This window comes from Castanea sativa, chromosome 8, assembly GCF_040712315.1.
Source record: "Castanea sativa cultivar Marrone di Chiusa Pesio chromosome 8, ASM4071231v1".
NCBI lineage: Eukaryota > Viridiplantae > Streptophyta > Magnoliopsida > Fagales > Fagaceae > Castanea > Castanea sativa.
In genome coordinates this window covers 27,618,173-27,638,982 of record NC_134020.1, presented here as the reverse complement: position 1 = coordinate 27,638,982, position 20,810 = coordinate 27,618,173, and the positions used below count along the sequence as shown (strand labels likewise).

Sequence of the window (20,810 nt, the reverse complement as noted above, 5' to 3'; positions counted from 1 at the left end):
GATACAGAAGCCGGTTTATTATATGAGCCGAGCGCTAAGAGGAGTGGAAGGACGATATCCCATGATAGAAAAGCTAGTCTTTGCTTTGGTCATAGCCTCTAGGAAGTTACAACATTATTTTCAAGCTCATGTCATCAATGTCTTGACAAATCATTCACTCAAGAAGGCGATGAACAATTTGGAAACTACAAGACGACTAATCCAATGGGCCATAGACCTTAGCGAGTTTAATGTCAGGTACCAACCAAGAAGCACTATAAAGGCTCAAGTATTGGCAGATTTCATTGTAGAGTTCACTCCCAACCAAGGTGGGTTAGACGAAATTGATGAAGCTCAGAGGTGGGTCATCTATGTAGATGGTTCATCCACATTATATGCCAAAGGAATTGGAGTTGTACTAAAATCCCCTGAAGGGAACAAGTTGAAATATGTAGCTCGTTTACAATATTAGACAACCAATAATGAAGCTGAATATAAAGCTCTCCTTAAAGGATTGAAATCGGCTAAGTCCCTAGGGACAGAGTCAGTAATCGTCCACGGAGATTCTCAGTTAATCATAAATCAAGTGAATGGAATGTGTGAAGCTAAGGAAGACTGAATGAAGAAGTATCTTAGTAAGGTGAAGTGGCTTGTCAAAAAATTTAAGGAAGCCAATTTTGTTCAAGTCGCAAGGGAGGAAAATATGGAAGTAGATGTTTTGGCAAAGGCAACTTTGACAGAAGGGGCTATGGACGAGTATGACAAAGTCCAGTACATTCCAAGCATAGACCTTCCAGAGGTACAACAAATTGAAGGAGAAGAAAATTGGATGACTCCAATAGTAGTTTACCTCAAAGTTGGAAGGCTTCTGGAGGACAAGGATGAGGCTAGAAAGTTAAGGATCAAAGCTACTAAGTATATCCTCATAGACGAGGTATTATATAAAAGAGGCTTCTCTCAGCCTTACTTAAGGTGCTTAGCTCTGGACGAGTCAAACTACGTGTTGAGGGAGGTTCATGAAGGAGTATGTAGAAACCACTCAGGAGCGAGAGTGCTAGTCCAAAAAGTCGTCCATGCAGGTTACTATTGGCCAACTATTCAAGCAGATGCTAAAGCTTATGTAAAGGTGTGTGACCAATGTCAACACTTCAGAAACGTCCCTAGACAGCCGTCGGAGTATCTCACCCCGATGATGGACCCATAGCCCTCTGCACTATGGGGACTAGATATCTTAGGTCCCTTCCAACTTGGAACCAGGTAGATGAAGTTTTTGGTAGTAGGGATCGATTACTTTACTAAATGGGTGGAAGCCAAACCCTTAGTCAAGATCACACAACAGAATGTCAAAAACTTCGTTTGGAAGAGCATTGTATGCAGGTTCGGGGTACTTAGGATACTAGTGTCTGACAATGGACAGCAGTTTGACAACACACCTTTCAGAGACTTTTGCGAGCAATTTGAAATCAAGAATCATTATTCCTCACCCTCCCACTCGCAAGAAAATAGACAAGCAGAAGTTGCAAACCAATCCTTATTGAAAATCATTAAGACTCGACTTGAGGGGGCAAAGGGAGTATAGCCAAACAAGCTACCAAGTATTCTATGGGCTTACAGGACGATTATGAGGACCCCCACAAGGGAAAATCCTTTCAAACTAGCCTATGAGAGTGAAGCAGTGATACCTGCAGAAGTGCACATGGCAAACCACAGGGTGATGAAGTATCAAGATGAGGATAACGAAGCGTAACTTCGTCTCAACCTTGATCTGATAGACGAGGTAAGGATGGACACGGAGCAAAGGACAGCAAGGTATAAAAACCTCATGGTCAGACAATATGATGCAATGGTGAAACCCATGCATTTTAACATTTGGAACCTCATCCTAAAAAAGGTCTCTTTAGCAACCAGAAACCTAACCCATGGAAAACTGGGACCTAATTGGGAAGGACCCTATAGGATTATTAATTGCAAGAGACAAGGATCTTATTACTTAGAAGCACTGGACAGGAGAAAGCTGGAGCACCCTTGGGATGTTGAGCATTTAAGAAGATATTACCAGTAGGATATCAGCCTAGACGAGCATCACTCTGGACAAGATCATCCTAGACATTGTGATTATCCTAGACGAGTTGAAGTTATGTGTTGCTTTTCATTACTTGTGTTTATTATTAGTATTATATGTTGTGTTTCAATTCCCTAAAAGTGCATGTTTCTAAACTATGCATTGTCTATGTCTACAGACAAAGTCATGGACTTGTTTTGTTTGTTTGTATGTATCTTTAATTCCCTAAAGGCACCAGCTTCTAAGAATGTGCCAAGACTTGTGGAAGATGTTTTGTAAGTAGTGTTTGGGTTCCCAATGTATGAGGTTGTGTGAATTTCCAATTTTCATGATGATGATTTTCTCATCAAAACTAATCCACAAGAAGGCTAAAAGCCCTAGACGAGTAAAATCTCTAGATGCGGGGATGTAATGTCTATATGTTTTCCTTAAAATAAGGATAAAGCAGAGAAATAAGCTCAAGGTATATTCGTCTGACCAATGGACGAGGAAAAACCTAAAGCATATCTGTCCAACTAATGGACGAGACAATACGTGCACGCAAGGATGTTCAAAAATCCATGGATAAATGTAACCAGCCAAAACAGTCTAAAATCTTTGGACGAGTAAAAGTTGAAAACGTTTTGCTTAAAGATGATTGTAAATCGTCCAGCCTATGGACAAGCATTAGAACTAGCTGTCAAATCTCCGAACAAGTAAAGCTGGTAAAGACAACTCCCTTTGTCAGACGAGTTACACTTGTGAAATTTAAAGAATGGTAAAAACGTCGAACATGAGGAAACTTAACATGGACGAGCTCAATGCCTTCATGAGTGTACGGACCACACTTAAAACATTGTAATATGGGTGATGTAATTAAAGAAAATTCGTTCATACAGTAATATGTTCAATAGTAAATAAAAAGTGATAAAAATAAACATTCATTCATAAAAAGTTTAGAAAATGGTAGACGATCACCATCCAAAAAACCTTAATAGAGTAAAGCCTTAAAGGCAAATGTTTGGAAGCTCGTCCTAAAAATCATAGACGAGAAAAATGTACGTAGATGAATTCAAATGATCCAAAACAATGAACCTCATACTTAAAAACAAAAAGCTAAAATGATAAAGTTTTACATTTTTACTGAGGAGTGTTCTCTCTAGTTTTAGACTCATCCTAGGCAGGCTGGGTGGTAGCATTGTCCTCAATATTAAAATCTTCAGAACTCGTCTAGAGGAAAGAGCTTACAGCACCAAGGTGGAGTTTGATGGAGCTAAAGTCAACTTCAGCAAAGCGTTCTATAGTGTCCATATGGAAATATTCAAAGCCAGCAGTGTAGTTCGTGTCCGGGAGGGTTCGTGAACTGGCTGGAAGCTCTGAACTCCTTAAAACTGTCTTTTTTAGCATTCTGTAGAAGGGTGCCCAGCTCGTCATTCCTTTTCTAAAGATGGTCAAGATGGGTATCCTTCTCGACGATGTCAACCTTAAGCTCCTCGAAAAGGCTTTTCAGTTCTTTGACCTCGTCTTTAGCCTTGCCTACCACTTCAACCTAGCCCCTACAGTCGTCCTTAACCTTCTATATCCTCGTCTCAAGCTTGATTCTCCCCTTGTCCATCTCTATGGCTTGCTTGAATGCTGCAATGAACTTTGACATTGCCTACACAAGTGGTTAAAATTTCTGTTAGACGAGAAAAAGTGTAAAATGACAAGACGAGGTAAAAGTGAAATTACATACCTTGAAAAGGTCATGAACAACAGAATGTTCAAACTCTTTCAAGGACATGTCATGGCACGCAACCACGTCCTCATCAGTCACAACCTTTTGAAATCTTTCCCAAGCCAAATCCTTATTTTCAACAAGGTTCATGGGAACTCTTGAAGGAGGCTGAGATGAAGTAGGAGTAGTATCTATGGATGGAGTAACTCCAACAGGTTCAGACGAGTCTACATCATGAATTTGGATGGACGGCTATTGGGAGGTAAAAGGGACAGTGAGGCCTGGCTTGACGACCCCAGGTTTGGACGACTTATGCTTCGCCTTCTTTTCCTTTCGACGACTTGGAAGATTTTCCAAGTCAACTATCTTTGATAAATTCTTCCTTTTATCCCCAACAGAAGGACAAGGCTGGGACTCCGTCTCTGGTAAGGCTTCCTCATTCACTACCACCCCTTTTCCTTTATTTTCTTTCATGGTTGTCATCACTGAAAAGAAAAATGTTAGAATTGATTAAAAGATAATATTCAAACAATTTCTTTAAAAAAAAAAAAAAAAACTTACGTCTACAAACAGTAAGTTAGTGGGCTATAGTTTTAGGAGAGGGTTCAGAACCAAGTCCCCAAGTCACAAGACGATTAAGGGTGACTAATGAATGAAAACTCTTGTCAACGTATAGACGAGCTCTTTGGACGCGCTTAAGATGGAATCTATTCAAGGACAGCGTCTGACAACTTTAAAAAAAAAAAAAAAAAAGGAAAGGGGTTAGACGATTATAAAAAAGATAAAATATTGAATAGGGAAAAAAATACCTTCTGGACGAAGGTTCTCTATCTCTTCAGTATAGGGGCAAATGGATCCCTGCCAACCTCAACAGGGTGTCCAGCCCAAAAACCAGAGACGAAGAAAAACTCTGCCTTCTAGTTTATATCAGACGTTAAAAAGGACTTTATCAATCTACAGTCTTTGCCCCTGGCTATGAACTGGTAAAAACCAAGAGATTGACTCATCTCTGAGGGCTTGTAGCAATAGAGGAACTCGTCCACAGTGAGAGGACGATCCCCTTCAAACACTTCCTTCCACAAAACTTGCATAAAGACAACCAACCTCTATGCATTGGGATTAAACTAACATACTCCTAAACCTAACTTAGTAAGTAACTCCCTAGCGAATGCATTGATTTGAGAGGTAACCTAAGTCCCCCTAGAAGGTAAGCTTCATAAACACCTATTCCAAGACGAGGGTTACAACACCATTCCCCTTGGATGGCTAACCTAGGGTTAAGGTCATCTGGAATTTGATACCAACTCCTATGGGAAGCAAATCTTTTTTCATCCATCTTGGAATGGACGCCTACAACACAACTGTACACGGTCTCTACCTCATCTAAATCAGTGGATGGAGGAACACTCGTCGAGGTGCCAGCTTGTAACCTAGGAGCTGCCCTCGTCCTAAGCTGTTCCTAAAAAACCTCCAAAGGGACCCCAGGAATGCCAGACGTGTGTTGCTCGTCCGTGGTTTCCCTCCAATACTACTATTGCTACTCCTACTACTATCATCACTACTAGAACCACTATAACTAGTATTGTCATGATATTCGTCTATCTCCTTATCAACATTATTGCTAGACGAGGACATCTCGAAGAAACTAGTGAAGGAAAGCCTAAAGACGAGGAAGAAGATAATACCTGGATCTAAACGAAGGAGGCCTAAAGATGCAGGAAGACTCCTAAACGAAGGCGTTGGACGACAAATGTCAAAGGAGAAAATTTTGAAAATGTGAAGGGTAGGAGAGGAATTCTACTATTTATAGGCAGTGAGATTTGGCATCTGGAATAGTGCAACCAATTAGAAGACGCCACGTGGCCTTTTCCACAAAAAATTAAATCGACGCGACAAGCTAACCAACAAGATTATGACATGTGGCATGATCTGGAACAGTCAAATTCGACCAAGGCAATGATGACACGTGGCACAACATTTAACCACTGAAATAATGACACGCGTCGAAAGTCAACAGTACATTCAACAGTAGTCTGGACAACCATTGGACAAGGGGGCAACTGATGGGGAACTAAAAATCGAACCATCTCCAGTTCGTGCATAAGAGTCATCTAGAGCCAAAGGCTAGTTCAAAGTAAAATGGTCGCCTATGGACATAAGGAGGTTGTCTATGGACGTAAGGGTTGTCCATAGAAAAAGTGTCTGGACGACCCCCCAACACATAGGAAATTTCCAAAAATTGATTTATCTACAAAAGCTTGTAATTCGGACCACGTGCTACTATCTTGAAACATGAACAAAACCCTTGTTTATCGCTACTAATACTTAACTTCCAATGGCAGTTATAGGAGATAAGATTGAACATTCTAACTTATATAGCAGTTGTGGAAGTTAAGTTTGAAATTAAGTCTGAATCTTATAACTTCCATAAATATTGGGGAAGTTACCAAGACAAGTAACTACTCCAAAACCCACTATATAAGGACTCATCCACATCAAATAAAAGTAAGATTTCACTACTCCTAAAAGGTTGGAATTCCTGAATCCTAGAGAAAAAACTAACTTAAACATCGAAGGGTTCTTGGCTGGTTCATCCCAGTCTCCTTTGATCTTATGTCTTTTCCTTTTCAGGTCTTCCAAGTAATCACTAGTCTACTAAAGCCCAGAGCATTCAGCTTATTGATTTTCCGTGTATCATCAGTTGTATTTTAAGGTTATAATTAATTTTGTAACTAAACTTTGTCACAAAATAATGTAGGATAATTATCTCTCTTTTTTTAGAAGCAAACCACACACACATTTTTCCCTCGATTATCAAAAACAAATATTAATGGTAAATAAAGTGGTATTCTTTGCTTTCCTTTGTAAAAGGGGAGTAGCCAACGGAGAAGTGATAGAAAAGCCCTTGCAAGTTGTAACCAAAACTCATTAACCCGTCCCTGCTTCCAACCCGTTTAAGACTACATGTTTTGACCCGACCTGTCGTTTGCCATGTCTAACGTAACGGGCTAACGGCCCCCCTTCTTATGAAGCGTCCAGTGCTTCTCACTTCCAAGTAGTAAACAACAAAAGAACTGGGGGAATTTGCAAGCTAACGCACTAGGGAGAAAGAATATAATAAGTTAACGAAAGTTTCAAAGGAATTTGGAAAGTAGCGTCTCGAGTTTTAAAAACTCGAGATCAATGACAAAAATCGATCGTCTCAAACTCGAGTTCTACTGCTGGTGTGGAAGAATTTAGCCACGTGGAACTCGAGTTTGAGAGACTCGAGTTCCATGGAAGCAAATTTCCAGATGCAGAAGGAGAAAAGCGGAGAAGACAAGGAAAAGAAGATCCGGATTAAAAAGAAGAAGACAACGACCTGGAGAAAACTGGATCTGAAGAAGATGGAGACGACGACGACCTGCACGAAGAAAGGAACGATCTGAGTCTGACCTGCACAACGACGAAGAACAGAGACGAAGAACAGATCTGAGTGGGCGATTGGACGATCTGAGTCTGATCTGCACGACAAAGAAGAACAGGGACGAAGAACAGAGGAAGAACAGTAGGCGATTCTCTGAGTTTGATCTGCAGGAAGTCTGACCGAGTGAGGAAGAAGAAGTGAAACTCGAGTCTTAGAGACTCGAGTTCCACGTGGATTTCCACGTGTATTTTCTTCCCCATTAGGTTCTACCGCTTACAAATCGAGACTTAAAAACTCGAGTTTTATCATGAAAATCGAGTTTTTAAAACTCGAGATGCTAGTTTACAACATTATTTTGAAACGTGACAACTAACTAAATTTTTTGATATTTAATGGTATTTGGAAAGAAAATTCCAAAAGAACTTGTCCATGAGCCTAAAATGGTCAAGCCCGGAGTTCGGAGCTCACCAGCACTCTTGAGGTATAACAAAATTCAAAACTTGCTCTTATTTCCTGTACTAGCTTCTATTTGCGAAATTTAGACAAACCCACTTGAGATTTGAACTGGGCTTTGCTTTAATTCATCTGGGTATTCCTTCAATTTTTATGGAGAAAATATTAAAATAACATTAATTTTCAAACAATATAATTAGTAGTTAAGTTTTACAAACTATATTTTTTACTAGCATCTCGAGTCTAAAAGACTCGATTTTGGGGCTATAAATCGAGTCTTTAATGCTCGATTTTTATGGTCTAATTCTGACTACTTGAAAATCGAGTCTCTAAGACTCGATTTACAACCAAAAAATATTTCCTCTGCCTCCATTTCCCAGAGCACCACCACCAAAAAAAAAAAAAAAATGAACGCACTTAGCCCACCTGGGTCGCGCGCCCTGGGCGTGCGCCCCCGGCCAGGGCGCGCGGACGCCTGGGTCACGTGGCCTGGGCGTGCGACCCAGGCCACCGCGCGCCCAGGTCGCGCGGCCTGGGCGCGCGACCCAGGGCGCGCGGTGGCCTGGGCGTGCGACCCAGGTGGGCTGTTCGTTTTTTTTTTTTTTTTTTTGGTGGTGGTGGTGCTCTGGGAAATGAAGGCAGAGGAAATATTTTTTTGGTTGGAAATCGAGTTTTAGAGACTCGATTTTCAAGTAGTCGCCACGTGGAAAAAATGTCACATCAGATAGAATCAGACTATAAAAATCGAGCATTAAAGACTCGATTTATAGCCCAAAATCGAGTCTTTTAGACTCGAGATGCTAGTAAAAAATATAGTTTGTAAAACTTAACTACTAATTATATTGTTTGAAAATTAATGTTATTTTAATATTTTATCCAATTTTTATGTTTGCTATCAAATTCAAGCTCTGTAAAACTATAAACTTGATTGGTACTTTTCCTTCATTTTTATTCCTTGCTATAATTTTATAAAGGGCTCTCTGTTGTTTTGCTTCTTGAATATTTGCTTGATGTGTAGTCATGCATGTAAAAATGGATTTAGGCATTGTTTTCCTATCTGGTTTCTGAAATCTTGAAAGATTATAGGATTTGTTGATTGTGTAATATGGTTGATAACTGCAATTTAGCAGGTTTTGTTGTCCCATGTATAAGCTGTCACTTTGAAGTGGCTTTTTTTTTTGGTGTGTGGAGGAATACCCTTATGCTTTCGTCAATACAGATGGCCTTAGCCTACTTGTATTAGATGCTGTAATTGAGATTCTTTTTAAGGCCTAAAACCAAAGGCCTTATGATGCCAATAAAGACTTCTTAGATGTCAAGCTAAGCCCCTTGAAGTTGTAGACTAAGAACCCTTATGCCATATACCAAACACATTATGTATTGGTTTTAAGGCCATAAGCTTTGTAAGTTGAAGATTCACAATGTCAGATGCAATGATTTCTGTGCGCTGTTTTAGAGGCTTACCTTGATACTATACATGTTATGTAGTCAAACATCTGAAATAGTATGTTGGATCATATGGTAAAAAGTGATCATGATGAGCCCAAAATGTGATTATGTAACAGCAGACATAACCACCAGAAGATGCATCAATTTTTTCAATATGCTTGTTTTTTTCTCACTGTAATCTATAGGCTGCATAGGTGGTACAAATTTGCTAATTGACAACCCTATGTTACACCACTTTTCTTCAAGTTTGTATGAGATGTAAGTTTAATAATGTAAGAAGCTCTATCTGAAAGGGGGGTGAGGGTTGGAGAAAGAGATGCAGATTGTAGACCATGTTGACTTCTAAATTAACTTTTCTCTTCAGGCTTCAAACCATACCGGAAATATCAATAAGAACTCTTGCACATTTCAAGTGTTTTTGTGGGACTACATTATGAGGATATGCAGGTTACAAGTTTAACTAATCATGCTATCTGAAGATTTCTAGGACAAACTCCCATGGTTTAAGGATATCAATCATGGGATTTTATTCTCTACCTAGTTGGATCGATGAGAATGTTAGTTTTCCATGAAATCTTCTTAACAGTTCTAGCTTATGTCAGGCAGCAGCACCTGCTTTCACCTTTTGTTCTTACATTTTTAGCATCCATAAATGTATAATGAGATGACCCTTCATTTCTCAACTAGGAAAAAGACAAAGTTGATAGATAGGGATCACTCATGGTTTCAAAAATGGGAAAATTCATACATGAACATGTACACACTATTCAATCCCTGCTATTTATTTCTGAAAAAATTCTCTTGTATATATTTATCTAGGGAGCATGGACAAAAAAAAAAAAGCTTGTCCATGTTTGAACATGGACGCCTCAGACACGGCTGCCTGTGTGTCCAGTGAAAATAATAATAATAATTTGTTAAATTTTGGACATGGTCAAGACATGATGGCCAAAAAAAAAAAAGGATCCGCTCCTGAGACCTATACTGGTTTGCTGATCCCTGACGAACTCGGATGCTTTAGCGGAATCTCTTCATCCATGGGCTTGGCTGAAACACCACCACTGAGGGCCTCTGCAATCTCTTCTCCTACTTTTTTCAGCTCTAGGAGGCCACGGTGATCCTCGACAAGCACATCAACGGTCGCATTACTGTAAGCTGCAGCATCTCACTGCTAGCTCCCCATTAGATCCATACTCTTCCTTTTACTTCATTACTCAACTATTTTTTCTGAGTCCTAAACAAGGTCCTTTGGTACCCATTATGCAATTAGCCAAGTTAACCCAACTAACCCATTAGTCACATTTTTTTTTTTTGCTGTCAAGTTGTGAATAATTTTTTAAGAGTAAGCATTTTCTTTTTAACTGAAAATTTATTAAAAAATTAAAAAAAAAAAAAAAGCTTTTCAGTGAGGCCATTTAAATAGTAAACATGAAAATGTAAAAAATTTGTTAGTTTAATAATTTAATAGCTTAATAGTTTAATTATAATTTTTTTAAATTATTATCACTATGTAATTGTAGCATTAGTGGCCTAATAGTTGCATTTATTATTATTATTTTTAGTTGAATTGTTTGTAGGTTATTTGTACTCTTGGTTTATACTTTAAACATCATTAATGGTTATCAATGCACTTTTTGTTATCTATTATTCTTTAAATTAATTTTAGATATGTTTTTTAAAAATGTTGATGGTTATTACTCATTTCTAGAAACTGAAATAAACGTAAAATATGCGTTGAAAATAGACCTAAAAGTATATATTTATTAATTAATTGATATGTCCCTGCTGTATTGTCCTAATTTTTAAAGAATTTCTGTGTCCCGTGTTATGTCCGTGGTCATGGTTCTTAGATATTGGTAGACCATAACCATTATTTGTGCACCCCACCATTTTGGGGATGGTGATTGGTGACACAGATTTCTTAGCAGTGTTTGAAATAGTTGTAGCCTTTTCATTTAGATTTTATATATACCTGATCAGTTGAGCTCTTTGTGGATGGTGTAGCAATGACTGAGAATGAAATTTCTTGGTGTTTTGAAGGCTTTTGAATGATATAGGTTAAATTCACTTTCATACAATATTTTTGAAATTACATTTTGGACATATATCACACAACTGCAGACTATTGAGTTTTAATGTTACAAAAAAGGAGCAATTTGTTTACTATTTCAGAAAAGAAAAAGGGTTGGTGACATGCAAAATGTTCTACAGTATCCATTAGTAAAGTAAGAGCAGCCTATATATATTTGATGTCCTGTAATATTCAACACATAATGGGAAACTTAGATACAAGCAATGGATTCTGTGGATAATAGAACAGCTGCAACAACCTACTGAAGCTGCTTATTTACTTCTATTTTGCAACATGCTTTTGTTCATATTTTGCTTTATTCCAATTGAATGACTATCTGTTTTGTTGCAGTGTGGTCATGATGGGTCAAGTTACCTGAAATATCCTATGACTATTGACCTCCTGTTCTTCTCTTTTGGCTTCTGTACTCCTCACTCAAAGGTCAAGTGACCTCAAATATCCAATGACGGAGGGCGATCCCCATCCTGGAGCAATTATAGGTTGCATGCCATTTCAAAGTTTTAATCCTTCTATTGATGCGAGTAGAAAGGTCAAGATACCTGAAATATCCTATGACTTTTCAGTATTCACCTCCTGTTCTTCTCCTTTGGCTTCTGTTCTCCTCACGCAAAGGTCAAGTAACCTCAAATATCCAATGACTATTCACCTCCTGTGCTTCTCCTTTAGCTTTTGTTCTCCTCATGCAATGCCATGTGGTGGTAGAACCTGAATGAAGCAGCAGCAAAGCCAGTGTCTTCCACTTCTTCTGGTAGTCAAAGTGGAATATCTTTGAGGTGGGTTGACTTCTCAAATTATGTAATGATATTGACTTTTGTTATTCGTACAAATATGTCACTAAAGTTTAGAAACTTTGCATAAAAGATGATATTTTTCTCCAATTGGGTTGAGCAAATTGTTACAAAACTCTGTTATTGCATGCTGCGTTTCTGCTGCTATCAATGTTGCTGAGTCCAATAATTTGAATATTGAAACTGTAGTGCCACTAAAAATGGAAAAACAAGAATCCTTAGATGGGATGGAAGGCATAATGCTTTGTTGAGTGAAGTTCAGATTGTTTGGTCATTTCATAAAATAAGTGAGTGAATCAATGGATCAAATTAGCAGACATCCTTTAGTTCTGAAAAAATTGAATTCATATGGATTACTTGCTCTTGTTTTCATTGGAGTGAAAATTGTGCCAATTTACTGTACCCAGTTTGCATCATTTATATAATTTTCTCCCCCTCAGAAGGGTTGGATGGTTATACTTTTGGAATGTACTTAGTCTGCGTACTTTTTCTGAGTTCAGTAAAATTTCATATGAAGTTCATTTCGCAGGTCTGAAGATATTTGAAGGTGTACATCTTGTATTACCCATTTTAATTGGTTTACAGAAAGTAGTTTCTTACAAAGTTTATTCTAGTTTTGAAGCTTTCTAGGGAGATCTTGGTGCTGACTATCTTCCATACAGACTTATTATATAGATATATTTGTCAATAGTACATAAAATTTGAATAAATCCATGCAGCCAAATAGATAATGAGAGATCTGAAATAAGATTTAGACTATGTGCTTGCACACATGCCTAGTGAAAAATGTATTCCAAAATATTCTTATTTGCAATGTTGATACATCTGATATTTTTTCCTTCTATTTGAATTTTACAGAGAAAATGGATCATTAATGGATGAAGCATGGTGCTCGAACACTGAAAAATTGAGTTTTGATGCTAATGGGGCCTCAAAAGAAAAAAAAAAGAAGAAGAAGTATGAAGTGATATCTGAAACATAATACCCAAATATATCACCAAAAAATGTTCTAAGGCAATCAACAATCATCATCAAGTAAATGAGTAATGGTAAAGGATCTTTCAAGAATCGAAGAGGTGAAAAGCTGGAATGGAATGTTCTTAGACCGCCAAGTCAAAACAATAGATGATGAATATATTAGTTATTCAAGTTCACAATTGTTTGAATTTCTTTTTTATTTGCTTCCCAAAATTGAATTAATATCTCTTTTATTAATGATATTTTCTTAACTAGTCATTAATTCTAGAAGGTGGAATTTAGCTCTTGCTTCTTTCAAGCCTTTCAGAATTTAGTGTGTAGGCTTTAGGGCAATATAACATCTCCACTAATGACTACAGTTGAATATTCAGATATTGATAAACTATTAAACTGTACTAGTTTTTTTTTCGTTACAAATGTAGTGTTGAATAGCACATTAACCACTTCCAACATATTTGATGGGCATTCTATCTGGTTTTGCGTTATTCATAATTTTCTATTAACCACTCAAATAGCCTGCTGTTTTGTTGCTATGAATGAGGTCATTTTAAAGCTTCTGCACCTTTTTTGTTTTTCTTTTACCTTAAAGAAACCCTGAGGTAAATGCTCATAGTTTACAGAAGATTTGCCACTCCTCTCCTCTTGCATTAATGAATGAATCAATACTGTTTTCAGTCTACCCTTTGCATAGTATCTTGCCGCTTTAATTTTGTTCACGTTGTTTACAACAAGTGAGGGAAAGAGATTCGAACTCAAGTTTTCTTCATCAGACAGTGCTACTTAATGATAAGACTCTTTGCATTGGAAGAATCAGACAGTGCTACTTAATAATAAGACTTTTTGCATTATTTATTGTGTTCTGGTATTATTAGTACATGGCATAGCTTGCATTGAGAAATAATTTGCTTGAAGCATTTTGTGTCGTATTAGAATGAAAGAATGAAAAGTCTAGATGACAAAAGTACAATACTATAGATTAACATGGGTTGCTCATCTATCATCGTCCCCCACCCCTACCTAATAGGTAAAAAGGACATTAAGATTCCTGATGCCATTTTGATGTAGCTTGCTGCTCAGATTATCACACCCGTTGCCTCGAGTCTTAAACAGTGGAATATGTGCTACCCGGAAAAGAAAAAAAGGACAAATTGTTGAGTATGCCTTGGAGGCTTGAATCCATGAAGGGGGTTACCTTATGGCTATGAACAATATTGCAATTGAACTCATGAACTCAACAAAAAGGAAATATTGATTGCAATACAATAATTCGTTGTTATATTGTCTGGGATAGCAACAAACCAAGCATCAGTACTTGAACATCCAGAGCAATTAGTGACTATGCCAAAAGACAACCAAAAAAAAAAACATAGGAATAGCAATACTATACAAAACTTCTAAGCATGTTTTTTTCTTTTTTCTTTTTTAATTGATGGGAACTTCTAAGCAGGTTCCCAACAAGAAAGAGCATAGATAATACGCCCCTTCCATCCTTGTAGCAACCACTGACCATCCACGTCCACAACAAAATCCTTATGAAATTCTGACTTCACTGCTTTCTTCACTTTCTGCACGAGTTCCTGGTCTAATGGGACCTGCCTGAACCCAGCCCTCAAGTTCCGGACCTGCCACTGCTTGTAGGTCTCTGGCCTTTCAATCCTTTCCAAACCTTCACACGCTACGACATTCATGGCTTCCTTTCCAACTACCTCTTTCTCATACCGCAACCTCTCAGGATCTTCAAGAGGCAAGTTGACATCAAACATGTCAAACAAAGAAGAGAAGTGGTACAATGCCTCCCTGAATCGCGTGACAAAGAAGGGTGCATTGTATGTTCCATTAACGACCCCATGCATGAATAAATCTGGATTGATTTTCTTGATCAGCTTTAGGACAGTGTCCCTTGGATTATTCATTGCTACTGTTTCATCAGGAATGTTCTTTAACCGGAATAAACAGTTAACAACTGTTAGTTCATCCCTATCAATTTTGAGATCCTCCAATTTAATAGTTTCCCATTTCTGTGCTATCACATTGTACTCAAATGGGACATTGAATCTCTTGCAGTAATTTTCCAAGCGACGCCCTGTCTCCTCGACCCTTTCTGTAGGCCGAAAGCCTGATTGGGGAAGCTCAATTCCCGTTATCCGAAGCTTAGGAGCTCCGCCAGGCCTTTCAGAGAGACGTTGGATGAGGCAAGGCCATTGAAAACCATAGAGAATGCCAAAATCAATAATATGAAGCCTTGGTGCTTTCTGTGCTAGTTTCATAGTTGTTCTATTAGCAAAGAAATTTGACATCCTTTTGAAAGGGCATGCAGTAATGTATACCTTATAAGCTTTCAAGATATCAATAGCAGATGTCCCATTGCTCACAATGGGATGCATTGACACCCTGGTGCCAGCCAAGCGTGCTTCAAGGGCCTCAGCAAAGTAATGGGCTAATCTCTGGTTTCCATCTCCGAACTGAGAACAGTGCTGCCTTATTTGCTTGAGTAATTCATTTGCGGTTCTTTGGTCGCTGCTTGACACAGCTTGTGCACATTGAGTTAGCAGACCCCAAAAGTCTACTATTTCTCCACCTTTGTTACCTTGCTTTTTCGAACGTGTTGGTTTTCCATTAGATCCTCCTGAATCCCCGTTCTGCTGCAACTTTTTGCTTGCTCCGTTTCCTGAAGAGTCACGAAAAGCACATGATTTCGAATCGCGGATTCCACCGGGACAAAGCAATACTTCATCATACATCTCTAGTGACTCAGAATCTCCTGCATAATTCACTGAGTGTTTGTTGCTCCTTCCTTCTTCTAGATCGTCAGAATCCTCACGCTGACGATTTTTCCTTCTACTTGACCCATTTGGTGAGGTGTGCCTCCTATTCATGTCTGCGTTTTCCGCAGCATCTGTGGTTTGCTTTGGAGACACTGATGGGCTGCTCTCCAAATCAATGATTTCATGATTTCTGTGTGGATGGGACTCAACTGGCTGTCTTTCACTGAATGAATCCGGTAGCAGAAAGGCGTATCCTGAAGAGTCAATAGCAGAAGATTGCATAGAAAAGGATTTGGATTCACCCTGATCATAAATCCAATTGGATTCAACCAGATTGTCAGCACTAGTAATAGTATAGCTGTTGCCGCTATCAACACTGCTGCTCCCATCAAAATAACCATCTGGGCTCTCAATGCTTTGATCAAAACAAGGATATAATTGATCAGTGGATGAAGGGTATTTCTGACCAAGGACTTCATAGAATGACTTTTCAGCAGCCTGGAGGGCCAGACAATCCTGCAACATGCAGGGTTTAGCCTCCAAGTTTTCTTCCATAAGCATCTCGTTTATGTACTTGAGAATAATGGTATTGGGAATTTCACCACTATCTGCTGGATCTCCCTCCAGGCTGGTGCCAGTTGAAGATGGACTTGAATCATCACCAGAATCCTGAAGTGGATTAGTTGGAAGGAAAGGCTCTTGGAAGAATTCATGGTTGACTTTAAATCTGTTTGCAAGATCTTGTTTTGAACGTAGTGTAGCTGAGCCATGGTTGAATGAATTCATATTCATGAATTCAGGACCTTGGAGTTCTTCAAGAAGGGTATCCATAAAAGAATTTGACTTCAAAGATATCTAAGTGAAATATCAAATAAAAGAATTTGACTTCAAAGAAATCTAAGTGAAATATCAAAGTCCCTGAAACCTGTGGCTAATAAAGAAGCTTGAAAGATAAGAGAAACTATACAAGTCTGTGGCAGCAGCAGAATTGCAAGACAAATTGAGACGGACTTTCAGAGGGGGGAAAAGAAAAAACAAAACAAAGAAGAATATCTTGAAGTTAACGATACAAGTCAAAAAAGAAGTAGAGGAGTCCCTAGGAGATATCAGATATCAGTGTAGTGAAACAAAGAGTATCTGAAAAGAGGTGGAAGATGATTAGGCGCTATATAGAGCTATGATCTGGATAGTAGTGGTACTGAACCTTCTGGGAAGCACACATAAAGTGAGACAAAGCAAGCCGCCAGCCCTTTTTATCAGAAATCTTTTGTCAGTATGTTGGAGCAAAGAGGAACAATGTTGGATTGAGATTAGTTGCAATTTAGCGCATGCAATTGGTACTGATGGTTGAGAATTAAAATTACAAAAAATAACTTTAAATTTTAACCATTAAAAATAAAAAATAAAAAAGTAAATAAAAAAATTATAATAATGAATAATAATTATGAAGGACTTGGGTGAATTGCACGGTGCAATTGCATTTAGCAATTGGACCGGAACCCAATCCAATAATGTTAATGTACTCTGAACATATCAGATGAAGATTGTGTGTTTCGATTCTTGATCAACAATTCATTTGACCAAAGTCCAATGTGAACGCAGGATTTATTAGATATTTTTATTTGAATGAGTGATGTATGAGTTTGGCCCATTCACGGGCCACTGATTAAAGTCAGCAAAGTAAAAAAAGAAAAAAAGATTGTAATGAAGTAGATAAATAAAGCTAAAAACCTTGATTATCTGATATAGTTACAACTAATAGCATCCTTAGTAGTTTATTTTAATTTTTATAATATTTGGAGGGTGAACAGTGATATTTATCTTTTACTTACTTACTTTTTCAAATATACTTTCTAACAGATTTATTTATCATTTTCTCAATTTCATTTAAATATTATTTTTTTCATTCATTCTTTATTCTTTTTTTAATAACTACACATTTTCTAACATTTCTTTATTCAATAGCTGATTATTATAATAGTTAAAAACATTTAAAGTGTGAACAATAAACGCTACAGTATTCTCTACTTATAGAGAAGCACTCTAGCAATTCTAATCTAAAAAATAGAGATGGAAAAGCTGTTGGAGTGGGGTTTTGGGGTGTTTTCTCTCTAAAATTGGCTTTAAAAAACCCATTGAAGATGCTTTAATGTCTTTATCTAATCAATTCTATCTAAAATCTTTGAAGAAAATTTTAATATATATATATATATATTTTTTCCTATTGTACTTCTTCGAGTAATAGGATTACATGTAATAAAATATTGTTTACTTCAAATGTAATAATAAGTTTTGTTAGTTTTTTTTATTTAATTTCTCTAATTTTTAATGATTATGACTCACTTTTATGTAATAGATATATATATATATATATATATATATATATATCATTTTAAATTTTGATATGACGATTAAATAAAATATTGCTTAGGTCAGATCTAATAATAAGTTTTGTTAGCTACATGATAACATCAATTTTTTTTAATTTCTCTAATTTTTAATGATTATGACTCACTTTTATGTAATAGATATATATATATATATATATCATTTTAAATTATGATATGACTATTAAATAAAATATTGTTTAGGTCAAATCTAATAATAAGTTTTGTTAGTTACATGACAACATCAGTTTTTTTTTTTAATTTCTCTAATTTTTAATGATTATGACTCATTTTTATGTAATTGAGATATATATATATATATATATATATATATATATATATATATCATTTTAAATTACGATACTACGATTAAATTAAAATATTATTTATGTTAGATCTAATAATAAGTTTTGTTAGTTACATGATAACATCAGTTTTTTTTTTTTAATTTCCCTAATTTTTAGTTCCCATCATTGTGAAAGAAACTAATAAAATTTACGCATAATAATACAAATTGTTTCTCATTTACTTGTAACTCATCATATGGAACAAGCTCATTTGGTAAGATTTTTCTAATAATATTATTTGTATTTTTTAAATAAAAAAATATATAAAAATACATATAATATTATTTATATACTAAAAATTATTGTTTACACAGCTATAACATACATCCCAACTCTTCCAAAAAGAAGAGCCTTTAATATTTTAATGCTTTACTCTTTATTATTTCAAATTCTTTTAAGATTTAGTGTTCCAATACTGCACTAGCTAGGGTTGGACTTATCTCCCCTCTCTCTCTCTCTCTCTCTCTCTCACACACACACACACACACACACACACACACACACACACACACACACACAAGAAAAAGAAAAAAGAGAGGGGTGGGATTTATCTGAGCTCCGCATCTGGTGGTAATAACGGCAAAATTGTGTTCCTCGGCTTTTTAAATAAGCCTCCATCATTCTTCACCTAGTATCATTTGACTAATCTCCAAATGACATCAACTTTGACCACAAACTTTAAATACCTTTGCCTTTGATTTCTTGGAGCGCCCTCTCAATCTATTTAGCTTATCGCCCAAGTCTTTATGTCTCTCTCCCACTCTCTCTATTTTGTTTTGGGCTTTGACTAACCAGACCATGAAATTCATTGGTTGAGACAAACAAGGATTATCCACATCCTGATTATATTTTTAAATCAAAGGAAAATTTCAACAAGAACAAGAAAGAAAAGAAAAACTTTGTGCTGAACCATTTTAGACCAAAGTTATGCACACATAATTGATGTCCAAATTCATGTATAACTTAAACTTTGAATCAATCCCAAATTATTTTAAGGTCTCAATTGAAGTCTCTCTTTATTTCTTGGTATAGACTCTAGAACCTGCACCTTGGAGCTAAAAAAAAAAAAAAAAAAGATAATTATGATGTATTCATTTGCTAAAAGCCTCTAAATCAAAGAGAAAAAAGCTTAAAAACTGTTGTCTTCTTGTGTGTAGTGGGTGGCTGCTGGACCAGTCTAATTAATGTTGGATTTTTATGTCTCCTATGATTCAGATGCATCCCCTCTAGCATGGCTCTTTAAGCTGGACTAAATTTTTTATTCTTATTTTCTATAATATATACCTTGGACTAACTTGACTTTTAAGACCCTCTGGAATTTTATATAACCAGCTAGCCCTGCCAGTAAAAATCATTATGTCAATTACTTTTATGTAGGTCCTTATCATCACTATCTATCTCAAAGGCAAACTTTAATTTCATGTCATAATTCATTAAAATATTCTGACAGTAGTACAGTTTCGTTTCAGGTTTCATGTTCTCTGTGCATGCGGAGACTCGGTCGAATGCTACTCCTGCTCTCCAAGTAAGTTGAAAGGGCACGACCTTTTTTAATAATTTATTAAAATGGTAAAGTAATTATTCCAATAACATCAGTTTTAGATTAGTAGTTAAAACTTAAAAGACAAAAATTGTAAAAAATATATATATATAGAGGGCGTTTGGATTCAACGTCTAGCGTCCAGCGTCCACGTTTTGGATCTTTTTTCTTTTTTTTTTGCTGCAGAGGGGACATGTGCACAGTATGCATACTGTGCATGCACTGTTCATGTATTTTTTTATCAATTTTTTATTAAAAATGTGTCCTGCATCACTATTCACACATTTAAAAATTATTTTGCTACAGAATTTTTAGTTTTCAGTTTTCAGTTTTCAACAATAAGTTATATCCAAACGGACCCATATTCTCCAATAAGATTTGAGGTTGAGAGCTACGATAGCTGCTCATTTCTATGACACAAACTTTTGGTAGCTGGCTTTTTGAAGTGTTTGTTTGCAGATGAAATTGGTAGTAAAGTTTGGAGTGAAAATGGGAAGAAATTTTTTTTTGTAGTGTGTTTAGTTAGTTGAAAATGAAGGAAAATAAATTATAAGACTCATGTATTTTTTCTTCAAACTCATAAAAAAGTTTTCTTTTCAAAATAGAGAAAAAACTAAAAGAATAAATTGCATACCATTTTTGAACAAAAATGTTCATGTGCAATTTCACATGGCTTGTTTACTTTGCTATTATGTATTCTCTTTTTTATTATTATTGGGCAGGCATGTCCAATGCTTATATTCTTTTCTTTTTTTCTTTTGCTTTCTTTTGTGTGTTTTTTTTTATATGTGATTTTTTTACAGGATTTTTATTTTTAAATAAATTTAGGTGATTGATTTTTTTTTTTTTTTGGTTGTTTAACACTTTT

General features: G+C 36.5%; 2 protein-coding genes and 1 long non-coding RNA gene across 6 annotated transcripts; 2 read left to right on the top strand and 1 right to left on the bottom strand.

Annotated features, from left to right (window-relative positions):
• The first annotated feature begins 598 nt into the window (after nucleotides 1-598).
• On the top strand, nucleotides 599-1,183 carry LOC142606114 (uncharacterized). Its single transcript, XM_075777516.1, has one exon. The coding sequence runs from the start codon at nucleotides 599-601 to the stop codon at nucleotides 1,181-1,183; it is 585 nt and encodes a 194-aa protein (XP_075633631.1).
• A 6,379-nt stretch (nucleotides 1,184-7,562) lies between these two features.
• On the top strand, nucleotides 7,563-13,360 carry LOC142608465 (uncharacterized). Of its 4 annotated transcripts, none has more exons than XR_012839503.1 (4): nucleotides 7,587-7,624; nucleotides 9,985-10,195; nucleotides 11,468-11,910; nucleotides 12,784-13,360. It is a non-coding gene; the product is annotated as an uncharacterized LOC142608465 (long non-coding RNA). The 4 variants fall into 4 exon arrangements; XR_012839502.1 differs by having other exon boundaries at nucleotides 7,607-7,624; nucleotides 9,865-10,195; XR_012839504.1 differs by lacking the exon at nucleotides 9,985-10,195 and having other exon boundaries at nucleotides 7,563-7,624.
• Nucleotides 13,361-14,134: 774 nt separating this feature from the next.
• Nucleotides 14,135-16,966, bottom strand: LOC142608464 (scarecrow-like protein 30). The gene has a single exon (XM_075780244.1). The coding sequence runs from the start codon at nucleotides 16,497-16,499 to the stop codon at nucleotides 14,343-14,345; it is 2,157 nt and encodes a 718-aa protein (XP_075636359.1). The 5' UTR covers nucleotides 16,500-16,966; the 3' UTR covers nucleotides 14,135-14,342.
• Nucleotides 16,967-20,810: the final 3,844 nt, after the last annotated feature.